Source organism: Coturnix japonica, chromosome 17 (assembly GCF_054131305.1).
Source record: "Coturnix japonica strain WE chromosome 17, WE-NBRP24, whole genome shotgun sequence".
Lineage (NCBI taxonomy): Eukaryota > Metazoa > Chordata > Aves > Galliformes > Phasianidae > Coturnix > Coturnix japonica.
In genome coordinates this window covers 15,137,153-15,149,807 of record NC_140679.1, presented here as the reverse complement: position 1 = coordinate 15,149,807, position 12,655 = coordinate 15,137,153, and the positions used below count along the sequence as shown (strand labels likewise).

General features: G+C 56.0%; 1 protein-coding gene across 1 annotated transcript; it reads right to left on the bottom strand.

Moving 5' to 3' along the window:
• Positions 1 to 4,815: 4,815 nt before the first annotated feature.
• C17H1orf216 (chromosome 17 C1orf216 homolog) lies at positions 4,816 to 7,003 on the bottom strand. Its single transcript, XM_015883273.3, has 2 exons — positions 6,956 to 7,003; positions 4,816 to 6,239 (listed from the first exon to the last, which is right to left on the bottom strand). The coding sequence occupies exon 2, from the start codon at positions 6,223 to 6,225 to the stop codon at positions 5,509 to 5,511; it is 717 nt and encodes a 238-aa protein (XP_015738759.2). The 5' UTR covers positions 6,226 to 6,239; positions 6,956 to 7,003; the 3' UTR covers positions 4,816 to 5,508.
• Between the last annotated feature and the right edge of the window lie 5,652 nt (positions 7,004 to 12,655).

The window sequence follows — 12,655 nt, the reverse complement described above, 5'->3', positions numbered from 1 at the left end:
CACTCGAGGAGAGATTCATCAACAGGGTAATTTCCAAGGAAAGTTTGCTCCAGGGGCTGCCTTCCATTCGTGAGCAGCTCCTCACACCTCTCACTTATTGCATGGAGCAAGCCCCAGTGCAGGATGCTCCATCCCCACCTCATCCCCATGGCCAGGCAATGCCACCAAACCCATGGGATGCAGCTCTGAGCTGCTGAAGAGCTTGGTGGTTTTGACCCAAGAAACAAAACACAACAGGGCACATGAAACCTGCCCTGATGTGAGCCGTCGTGCTGCAACACTGGGGCTCAGCAGGCTCCAGGCAATGCTGCATGGCTCAGGGGGCTGAGACCCACATCTAGAGCCAGATCTGGATGAGTGGGCCATGGGGAGAAGCCCCATTCCTGCCCCTGAGAGCTGCAGGCACTGCCCAAGTCCCCTCTGGCATCACATCCATGTATCTCACTGCATCCCTACTGCATCTCCCCATCACACCCCTCTCTCTGTGTCACATCCCACTCTGCATCAGTGAGATCTCTCCCCAGATACCCACTGGTGTTCAGGCTCCTCCTGTTTGGATCAGATATCTGTAATTACACGCATGCCTAATTTGAATTATTTCCAGAGCACAATCCTAACGCTCTGCACCCTGCTCAGCAACGTGGCAGGCAAACCTCCTCATCAACAGGGAGATGGTGGGTGGTGGCACTTCTTGGTTTGGGTGAGCAGAGCATGGCCACCGATGGCCACCTCATCAATGGGGTGGTGTTGGATGGTGGCACTTCTTGCTTGGATGGCAACCAATGGTCAGTGGTGGGTGGTGATGGTGGGTGGTGATGTTTCTCTTTGGTTGGGTGAGCAGAGTATGTCCATCAGTGGTGCCAACAGCACATCCCTGGGGAATGGCAGGGTCTGAGGTTTGACCCCATGCAAAAGAATAGGGAAGGGGATTCCTCATTCTTGGACTCACAGTGCTCATCCCCATTTGTGAAGCCAGGAGGATGAGGGAAGCCCATTGCTGTGCTCAAGGCCCCAATTAAGAGCCGCAGAGATGAGTGCTTTCCCCATGGAGACACAGCACTGAGCAATGGAGGGTTGGTGCAGAACATACAGAGTGAGGTTCTCTGGCCGGCGCCGTGCGAGATGTCAGCTCGGATTGTCACAACGGTCCCTTCTGGCCCTGAGATCGATGAGCTCAGAAGTGGGGCTGGCTGGGAAACAACAACTGCTTCATCAAACATTCCACCTTTCAAAACTTGGTTTCCTTCCAGGCCACATCTATTCAGTGCCCTCTGGGGACACTTCTGTGCCCCCCAGTGCCACCCACCCCATGAGCTGGGCACAGGGCTTCTTCTCCCCTTGATGCCACACATCAGCCTCATGCAGGACCACCCCAATGCCTTCAGCCTCCTCCCTGGCCATGCAGCCCCCCTTGGCTGTGCCCAGCAGCTCTCGCTGTCACATTGCATTGCTTGTTCCACGTGTGGACCTGCCCACATCCTGCAAAAGCCCCTCAGGCAGCGCTGGGTGCAGGAGGGGGATGTGAATGTGGGGACCCCGACCTCAGTGTGGGTCACTCAGAGTGGCTCAGCCAAAGGGATGGGTGGTATGTGGGGAGGGGGAAGCAAAACCCCAGCTGGATTTCAAAGCCATTTCCCAACCCTTGCTGACGGCACCTCCCTCTGCATCATCCCTACCACATTTTGGGGTGTTTCGGTGCTTTTGGGGCAACTTGAGCCCCTCATCCAACCCCAGACCCTCCCCCCCCATCTCCCCCAGCTCTGAATTCCCCCTCCATTACTTCTCCACCCCCCTCCCTCTGCCTCCTCAGCTGCCTGCTGAATGAAGGATGGCTTTTTAAGCCTTTTTTACCCCCAAGGCCCTCAGCTCTGGCTCGCTGCTATCGCTGGGATAAATGCAGCTTTTCGGCCCAGAGCAGCACCGCGTCCCCCCCTCGCCGGGTTATCAATCCCTGCTCAGCATCACCAGCACCGGGCTGGGTCCTCTCCACTGGGAGCCCTCTTCTTCCCCTCTGGCCACGAGAAAGACCATCGTGCCTTAATTCCAAGCAGTATCACCACCGAACAGACTCAGCCCCGATGCTGACGGCTTCTCTTAATTCGTCTTTGTATTCTGAAGTTGGGGTTGGGTTGGGTTTTTTTTTCCTGTGTGTGTTTTTTTTTCATGAATTTTTAACAAGTTTCCAGCTCTTTCCACCAGGCTGAGGTGGGCTGGGTTTGTATGGGGTTTGTATGGGGTTTGTATGAGGTTTAGGCTGGGTTTGTATGGGGTTTGGGTTTTGTTTTTGTGGAGTTTGAGCTGGGTTTGTATGGGGTTTGGGTTGGGTTTGTATGGGGTTTGGGTTGGGTTTGTGTGGGGTTTGGGTTGGGTTTGTATGGGGTTTGGGTTTTGTTTTTGTGGGGTTTGGGCTGGGTTTGTATGGGGTTTGTATGGAGTTCGCCGAGTGCAGCCCCAATGAGTGGGGTGTGAAAATGAGGATCCATTGAATTTAAAAAGCCACATCCAGCATGGGAGCTGTGCTGGTTGGTGGGGCTGGGGAATGAAATGAAGTGAGCAGAGCCCCCAGTGGACTCAATGGATGCTTCAGTCTCATGTTGTCCATGGCAGGAGCTGGAGGCTGCCTTTGCCTTGCCCAAAGCACAGGGAAATGGAGGCAGGATGGAGTGAAGGGGTGATGGGGCACAAAGGGGAAACGCAGACACAATCCATGAGCTCAGGGTGACCACTTTGGTTTGGAGATGAGCACAGACAGCTGGGAACGCTCCACTCAGCCCAGCCAGAACCTTCCCTTCCACCAACCCCATCCTGGGAGCAGCACGGGAGCAGAGCAGCCCTTTGCATGGGCACACCTGGGGGATGCCCCCCCTCCCCACTAAAGGAACCTCATGAGCACAGCACAGAGCCAGGGGGGTTTGGGGCTGTCCATGCAGAACCCTCATTTCTAAGCCCTCAATCAAATGCTCACAGACAGGCAGCGTGCTTGGCAATGGGGTTATTATCCCCTCCGAGGGATGAAGTGCACAACGGAGGCTGCTGGGGACTCAGACCCGTGGTTTCAGGGCTCTGGATATTTCAGCGCTGATGCTTAAAACCACGAAGGTGTTCCCTGCAGCAAGACAGCCACTACATCACAGAGGGAACGCGCTATGAAATAATGATGTACAACTGGCCTTGGGGCACTCTTTGCAGCTTGATTGGCCTCAATGGCAGAAGAATAACGGTGAGTTTATTGCTTCTCTCCCAGTGATCTTTACTCCCAGCTGTTTTCCCACTGAGGGCCGGGTTCTGTTCCCCATCTGAGTGGAACAGTGGTGGAACATGGGCACCTCCTCATCCCCTCCCTGCACCCTGTGCAAGCAAGCACAGCTCCCAGCACCACCCCAGCACTCAGCAGTGCATAAAGTGGCTTTCTGCATGCTCAAAGCCCTGCTATGCAGGAATAGGGCAAGGAAAGGGGAGAATGAAGTGAGCAAGAGGAGCAGGAGAAGTGCTTTCATGCAGAAGCCATTGGTGACCCCCACTTCCAGGCATACTTTGCATTGGGGAGAGGTTGGGTTGGTGCAGTTGATTTCTTTTCCCCCCTTTTCTTTCAAGGAGCCGTGCTGCAAATAGCCTGATTTATAAGATTTCTCTATCATTAAAATGTAAATGAAAACAGACACGAAAACAATCTGAATTTCCAGCCGAGTTGCTCTTGCTTAATATTCTACCCTGAAGGGGGATGTGCGGAAGCAACAACATTTCAAAGGGAATCATTAAAGAAGGCGGCTCAGGCTGCGTCCCCATCAGATATGGGCCGAGATGGGAGCCCGTCCTGTCAGACTGCACCCCTGCAGAGGGGCACGGAGGGCAGGGTTGGCCCCATCTGCTTTGCTGCAGTGCTGGAAGACCCCGAGATCCCCTGTATCCATCTGCAACCCATGATATACAGAGGGATGGGAACCCCTGGGGACGCAGAGATACCCCTGAGATCCACTGGACCCACACAGAGCTGTGTTCCCATGGGATGCAGAGCTGGGACGTGGCTCCCCACTGAGGCCAGCAGGTTTCTATGCCTTTGTTTTCCCTCTCCAGATCTCAGGGCTGGGGATGGGCAGCTCGGGATGGGGATGGTTCCAAGAGCAGCGCCGGGGGCACCGCGCTGGGAGAAGCCTCTATGGCAGCACAGAGCATCCACCGCTTTGATCCGCACCAGCAGTTATTCTTTCATTTCTTGAGCAAATAATCAGGATTTTCCCAATATTTACCTTGGATGTAAAGATTTGTGTCAAGCATCCGACCAAGACAAACAGAGGCGCTGGGTGGGGGAAGGGGATCTGGCAGCATCAGGGCTGCACCCTGCAGCCACATCAATGCACCCCTGGGTACAACAAGGGGCTGCATCTGCTCCTTGTGCTGCTGCTCTGCCATGTCTGGGATGATGATGATGGAAAGGCTTCTACCCACCCCTCAGTGCCCTTCTCTGCTGCTCCCGGTGCTTTGGAAGGGGCTCTACTCGAGTTCCCACAGCTCTGCAGGAAGGGGGAGAAGGGTGAAGGAAGGTTCAAAGGGCTTTTTCTCATCTCTGCTTGATCTCTATGAGGCCTGAGGCACAGTCACCCCGGGGTCAGCGCTCAGGTGCTCCTATCTCCATCCCATCAGCACGGAGCTGGGTGATGGGGGCTGCAGCCCATGATGGGTGCAGGAGGGCAGAGGGAATAAGGGGGTAACCCAGTGGTGCTCAGCCTCCCACAGGGACAAGGCACAGCCCAATGCCCATCACAGCAGCAGCTTCAATGGTCACAGCAGCACTGGAGAAAGCACAGCACACAAACACAGCGTCTCCTTTTTAATCTCTATGTAAGAAGGGCCGTCCTTTATACTTCCCATGCAGCCCCCGCTGGTTAAAACAGGCATGAGGAAAGAAAACCCAAACAGCATCTTTGCTTTAAGACAACAATAGAATGCAATGAGCACAGCTTGGCGAGCAGCTCTGCGGCCATGCATGGTGCTAACACAGCTCCCCCAGCATGCAGATGCTATATGACCTGGTCAATAAAAAAATAGCAATAAATCAAAATCATCTGTTCCCTAACACTGAACTGTGAAATAAGAGCGCAGGGTTTGGGGCCTGGTGATGCTTTATGAGTATTTCTGAGCGTTCTGAGGTCACTTTTCAGAGTGATTCTCTCTCTGTGCACTTAATGCATGAATGCAGCTCCTCTCTGCTGCTGGGTCTGATGGGCTGTGGTCAGTCCTGGGGACAACCCAGGGCACCGTGCCCCAATGCACAGCAGCACATTGCACTGCAGGGCAATGGGTGCACACATCAGGTGTGAAAGGAGGAAGGCATTAAAGCTCTGTGGTTAATGGGATGGGCTCTATAGGGTGAGCACCACAATGCCCAGCATGGGGCTGACACAAACCCCGTGCACCAACATCACCATCAGAGCCAGCACTCAGCCCTGATTTGGGTGGAGAGCTGCGGGGAAGCAGAACGGGATTCAGAGCGTGGAATGCTCGCACAGCTCAGGGGCTGGGGGCAGCAGCGGGGCACGGCGCTCCGTGCTGCATGCAGCGGATCAGCTCCTTGCGGTTGTCCAGGATGGTATCAAAGCTCTCCTGCAGTCGGTCCTGCTGCTCCAGCACCTTCTGCTGCAGGCCGTGGATCCAGCGCAGCAGGGCCAGGCGGCGGTACATCACCAGCTGAACGTGATGCTTCTCCTTCTCCCTCTCCTTGAAGCGCTCCTTCTCCTGCAGCTGCTGCACCGCCTCCGCCAGCGCCGGGAATAGGGGCTCCGGGGGGGGCTCGGACACCTCGGGGGGGTCCCCGGGGGGATCCCAAGCGCTGCCGCAGGCGCTGTCGGGGCTGTCAATGCTGAGCGAGCTGCTGGCATAGCCGATATCCTCCGCCGGGGATCCACCCAACTCCCCCCCCCCGACCTCCGCCCCCTCGGGGGGGCTGCGCTCGCCCTGCTGGGGGGCACACGCTGCGTTCGAAGCGACGTCCCCCATCCCGCCCGGAGCCATCTGTCTCTGTGCTAACAGCAGCAGATTATCGGAGGGATTTGCAGTGTTGTTTTCGCCCCCCCCGTCAGCCCGGCTCCAGTTCTGGTTGTTGTCGCACTCATCGTCCCCTGCGAAGTTGCAGTTGGAGTCGGGGCTGCGTTGTAAGGACCCCGAAAAGGCTGAGCTCAAAGCGGGGACCTCCGGGAATGGGGCGTCGGGGGGGCACAGGGCGAACATCTTGGCGGTGCTGCCTGCAAGGGAGACATGGGGATGAGCCCACAGTGCGGCACCGCATCAAAGGGGGACCCGGGTTTGCAGGGATAAGGGAGTTTGTGGTGCTGAGATTTGGGTATCCCTGCGGTGGGGATGTGGGTCAGCCTCCTCCATCACTTGCCCCGGCACATGGAGGCAGAAGGGCTCTCCTTGCCCCAGGTCTTTCCTGCTGGCTGCTGGTGCCCGAAGCGATGCCCAAAGGTACCGGGAGCGGATGGGACAGAGAGGGGAAGGGAGAACACCGTGCTTATCTCCGGAGCATCAGCACGGAGAGCACTCCCAGCGCTCACAACAACCACGTGAAGGATCCCCGTGATCGGCCCCGTAGGGATCAGCCCGGTGGGTCGGGGGGTCCCATGGGGTAGAGATGCAATCAAGGAACACCCGGAGCTGCTTAGGGCCCACGGAGACCCCCGAGCCCAACTCCCGGCCCTACACGGCACCTCCCCGAGCCCCCACAGCTCCGTAGCGATGCGGGATGACCCCCATCCCACCGCCCCGCATCGCGCACCGCACGGGGACGGGCAGTGCGGGGCCGACCCGCAGCCGGGCGTTCCCGAAGGCCTCGTGTTGGGATGTGCGGGGCAGGGATGGGGATGCTCGCACGGATCGAGGCTGCGGGAACCGGCGCTGATCCCACCCTCAGGACCCCCCCCAAAGGATGGAGCCGCCCCGCAAAGCCGCCCGCACTCACCGGGGCCGCTCGCAGCTCCGCCGCCGGTGGGAGCGGAAGCGTTTCCACGCGGGGAGGTGCCACGGAGCCGCACTTCCGAGCGAAGCTGCGGTCCCCGCCGCCGTGGGCAGAGGGAGGGCGGCGGCTGCAGGGAGGGACCCGGCTGGGATGCGGTGCGAGGCGGGCAGCCTCAGCATCAGCCGGGGAGGGGATGGGGACGGGGTGGTTGGGGTGGTTGGGGTTGGGGTCGTGGGGTGCTGCCCCCCGTGGGATGCGGGTCGCGGTGTCCGTGGGATCCCAAAGGGACCCTCGCGGTCCCCCCCCGCTGGGAGCCGTCTGTCTGCGGCATCAAACGGGAGGGCACGGAGTGGGGGGTGGGGGGGTCACATGGAGCCCCGCGGGCGGTCCGTGGATAATGAGGCTCTGTGGGGTTGGGGTGTTGTGGGCAGACGTTCTGCCGCTGTATTGAGAAGGCTGGGAGTGGGGGAATAGCGCTGCTATGGGTTAAATCTGATCTGCTGACTCCTAGAAGGACAAGAGATCAGCGCTGCTCTGGCCTCAAAGAAACCCCATTAGGACTGAGATGGGCCCTGGGGTTCCTCCCTGCACAGCACGAGGTGAAAGAAACAATGAGCATCCAACCCTCCCCTCTGCCTGCATGTCCAGCCTGGCTGCACAGAGTCTCACTGTGCTGCAGCCAACCCCATGGCCTGGGCATCAAAACTGCTGGGAGTGATGCTGAGCAGTGATGGGGGGCAGTGGTGGGACCCCACTGCGCCATAGGACCCCTATGCCATGGCCATGGTGTCAGCTGGAGCTCCGGGCACAGGGACATGGGGAGTGGGGACACTGCTGGAGGGGGCAGGAGAGAAGGGAGGGCTCGGGGCTGGGGGAGCTTAGTGGTGGATTTCAGAGCCATCTTCCCCTACAATGCTCCAGAAATGAATTAAAAACTCTCCCTTCAGGAAATTAAAAGCTACTTTAAAAGAGCAAGAGCAGGATCTGATGGGATGGAGTTATGGGGAGGGATGTCCTGGGTGAGATGAAGGCCATGCATTGCACAGTGTGGCTCCAAAAGTCCCTAAATCACATTTCACCCAACTCCTGGCTCCATGCACTTGCCCCATGCAGGACCAGGCTGCCACCTGCAGTGCATGCACACTGTGTGTGTGTCTGTGCATTGCACGGCCATGTGTGCACTGCATGCTCCTGAGCCAGCAGAGCAGCAGGCAGTGGTGCATTGGGGAGGCTGCAAATAGGGGGAGGTGTGGGTTGGAATCTGCAGCACCAGGAGGCAATTAAATGTGGTTGGGGTCCCATCAATTCCCATCTCCTGTGGCCACGGCCATGAGAGGACATGCTGTGCCATAGGGATGGGGTGGGTGTGGCTGGGGACACCCAGGGCCCTTGTGGGGTCACCACCCACTGCAGGGACCCCCATGTGGATGGAGATGGCCCTGGGGAAGCCGTCCTGAAAGAGTTAAAAGCCAAATGTTGCAACAACAACAAAATAAAGTACAGAAGGAAGGGAAAAAAAAGGGCCCTGAACCACATGCGACCCAACCTCCCCAGCGGCTCATCTGAGTTTAATAACAGAGGGGGGAAATCTCCCTCAAAGCTCTCTGAGAAATTAAAGTAAACAGAGTTCTGACCTCCACCCTGCACTGCCCCAATGGCACCGGGGGTCTGGGTTGGGGGGGGTCCCCATGTTCTCCTCCATCTCTGCTTTCATAATGCACAGGTTGGGTTGTGGGGATGCTGCCAGGAGAGCAGAGCGGGGTTCTGAAGCTGCTCTGTCTGTTCCTTGGCTACAATAGGGGAACTTGGGCCCTTCCCATCAGAGCAGGACCCCAAAGTCACCATTTCCTCTGGGCCTGTGAATCACTAATAAGTTCCAGACAGAAAGCTCCGATGAGGAAATTGTTTGGGAAATTGAAGGGAAGTGGGAGGGACGGGCGCTCACTGCGGCTCCGGGGCTGCACTGTCACCTCCCTGTGCTGCAGGCACAATGTGGTCCCCAAAGGGCAGCACCCAGCGATGGCTGCAGCCCCAACCCAGGAGCTGTTATCCCACTAATGCATTCTGCACCTCCAGCATGGACTATGCCAGGGCAATGCTGGCTGCCCAGCAGCTCTGGGTTGGTCTGTGCCCATTTACAATCACTGCCCTTCTTTCCCCCTTTGATCCCCATCCACCCCCAGGACTTTCCCAGCTGTTCCTCCTGACCCCCTTGGGCTGCTTCCCGAAATAGGAAGGTTCCACATTTGGGCCTCATCATGCAAAAAAAACCCAAAAAACTTCAAGATTTGGAACTTTTGCTCTTGGAAACCAATCTGATGCATTCCAGGAATGCTTCCATTCATCCCTTTGTCACAACATCCAATAAAGGCTTTGGGTCCGGCCGCCCTGTTTTGATTAATAACTGTAACCAATTCTAAGCTGCACCAGGTCGTGTTAGTGGGAATTAAAGGTTTGACTGCACACCATCAGCAGAACTTTCTGCTTTGCTAAATGAACTGGCTGAGAGCTTTGAGCAAACCCCAATTGGGTGGCACTTTGTGGGCTTCTCTCAGCTCTCCCTTCACCTGCAAGTGCTCAGTTCACTCAGTTCACATCCCTTCCTCCCCCTCTCCTTTTCCATATTGATGGTGAGAAGGAAACCAGAACTGCACCAGCATCCCCTATAGGGCTGTATCCCAATGCAGAACCCAGAGCTGCTGGTGGGTCTGTTCCCATTTTGGGTCACAGCAAAATGGATCTCCTGGCTGGAAGTGCAGAAGTTACCATCATCCTCCTACAGGAACCAACAATATCCTCTCGTTGAGACACTAATGTGAACAATCTGTGCATTGGAGGAAGGAGCACAGCTCAGGAGCCTTTGATAAACCCGAGCAGGAGCCAAAGGAGAAACAAAACCCCAAATCCCACAGGGTCACTGAGGTCAGAAAAGCCCTTTCAGACCCCAAAGTCCAACCCCAGCCCACCATACCCATATTGCCCCCCCTTATATTGCTCCCTGCCATTGAACCCCACAGGGCTGACAGTGCTGCCTTTGCTCCCATGATGAATATTCACACCTGGGGTGAGTGAGAGCGTTCCCCAGCGGGGATATCCGTGGGAGCACCGTCTAATTGATTACGTGGCAATGGCTCCTGGTGGAAAGGGAAGCCCCTTCTTTGCTCTGGGTGAATTAATTGAGCTTGTGTCGCCCGTCGCTGTGCTCAATTAATCTCGTTAAATTGATACCATTTCAGTTCAGCGTTTGGCACAAAGAGGTACTGGGGTGGGGGTAAGTGGGGTGTCCGTCTGACAGTGATGTGTTAACGGTGAGATGATGGGGGCTCAGCCAGGACAGCCCCATGGGTGCTGTGGTCCAGCTTTTGGGTTGTCCCCAAGCCAGACAAAGCAGAGCAGCCCCCCACCCCCAGCAGCTGGCACGGGGACGTAATCCCACAAAGTCCCACTCCGGGGGGACCTGGGGTTGGAAGGAAGATGAGGGGCGGGGTCGGATCGCAGCCCGCTGCCCTGTTTATCCCCGCTATTGACCGCCTAAACAGTTCTTTGGTGATTACAATGTAAATATAGCTTTTCATGGAGTAAAGGCCTTTTATGGGATCCCCACACACTTAACCACTTAACCCCGATGACAAAAAGAGCAGTGAATGAGCTGTTTGGAGGCTGCTCGTGCAGAAAAGCGGGAGCTGAATAGGATTTGGGGATCTCTGTGTATCAATTGCTATGCTCCGGGGGCCATCAATGGGGCTTTTGGCGTTCGAGCATGTGCCAAGGGGGCTGCATGGAGAGGGATGGAGGGTCCGAGAGAAGAGAGGGGTGGGAGGGGGGGAAAGGAAGGAAAAAAGCAGCTGCTTCTCTTTAATAAAACAATGATTTATTCATAGCGACTCAAGGAAAGGGAGGGGGGATGTGGGGGAGTGCCAAAGCAGCGCCTGCTCTGTGACTGCCCAGGGAATGAATGGGGGTGTAGGGACCCCGAGCATCCCTTGTGCCCCCCCCAGCATTGCACCCTCAGAGCATCACACCCCACAGTGCTGGGCTGGGCAGCGGGTGTGAAGGAAGGAAGGGAAAACTGCTTTTCTAAGCTGGTATTTAATTGCGAAGGGTCGGGGGGTGTTCAAAGCCCTCCTTCAGGCTTAATGTAAAATAGGAATGTGGAAATACCATCTATTAATATCTTGAGCACCTCAGCCATTAATTACACTTTCTACATAGGAACCTGCCTCAAATGACCCGAGGGGCTGGAAATTAGGGATACGGCAAAGCTCCAGATACCAGGGAACCTTCCTTGGGGGCCTTTCCCCATTAATTACCACCTGGAATAGCCCACGGGGCTCCCTGTGGTTTGGGGCAGGATGGCATCACCCTATGGGGGCATCTGGGGCTGCTCCTCCATCCTCCTTTTCTAAGGGGGTAAAACCTGAAGGAAAAGAGAGGGATGCTGAACACATCACCAAAACCAAACACAGACAAAAGGCATTTCCATGGGCCCAGAGCTGCACTCCATTCATCGGGTGCAGCTACTAACAAGGGTTAAAAGGCAGCAAGGGGAAACAGGCACCAAAGGGCTGCTCCAGAACCGTCCCCAGCCACATGTGAGTGGATGCCTGAGGCTCTTTCTGTCCTTTAACCCTCACATCGGCTCTGGGACAGCTGATGGGGGATCTGGGGCAGCTGAGGTTCAGTTTATGTGCTAAGCACCCACCAGGTCTCTCTTTAGGTGTCCACTCTGACATCATTTTTCACATGTTGGAAATACAGATGATTTTAGCCCGCGTCCATCTGGCTTCCCAAATAACCTGTCTGTTTGATAAATAACACAAATTAAATTAGACAAGACAAACAAATAGTTTTTTTTCTTTCACTCGCTCCCTTTTGGTCTCTTGGCTAAAAGAGGGGAAAAAAATAGAAGAAGAAAGGCAAAAAGAAGACATGATGCAGTGAGTGCCTGGAGCCCCACGGAGCCACACAGCAGCAAAGGCGGTGATTATAAACGTGTCTGCAATGTTAACCTGTAGTGCAGACTGAGGGCCATTCCTTCCCTCTGATCTTAAGTTCTGGTTTAGTTTCTTTGCCACCATTCAGGTTCCTATGAGCCTCAGCACTCAGTGCAGGGTGCACATTGCAAGGTGCTGTTCCTCCCATCGTCCTGGGGTAAGGGAAACTGAGGCACAAAGACACAGAGCTCACGCAGCTCCTTAGCGAGGATGAAAACCATGTGTCCCAGCAAGAGCTGCCTCACACAGAGACACAAACATCCCAACTCCCAGCTGTGACTGCAAGGAATGAGCCCAAGATGCAATCAGATGGGAAAAGCAATGAACCAAGTGGTGGGAGCAATCCCTGCAGGCTCAGGGTGCTCCAAGAGATGGTTCTGCCCATGGCTGCCCCTGCTGTGGCTGTGGGGTTCTCCATCCCACCCCTCTGCTCCTCTTATTCCCACCCCTTCGCTTCTCTTTGCTCAGCCCAGCATTCAGCTCTTCCTCCCCCAGCCTGGGGCAGCTCCCTGCAGCAACAAGGGGAGATTTCTCTCCCTGTTAACACGAGGGGCGAGCAGAATCAATAGTTGAAAATGAGAAGGCAAAGCAGAGCGAATGTGCCAGACGGGTGAGGACGCAGAGCAGCCCCTCATTGCTGCCTCCTCCAGCACTGCAGCCAGTGCGGAATTCCTCCCACACCACGAACATCTCGAGCATCTCACAGTAG

Coding starts and splice junctions, on each gene's coding strand:
- C17H1orf216 (XM_015883273.3), bottom strand. CDS start 6,225: ATGTTCGCCCTGTGCCCCCCCGACGCCCCATTCCCGGAGGTCCCCGCT.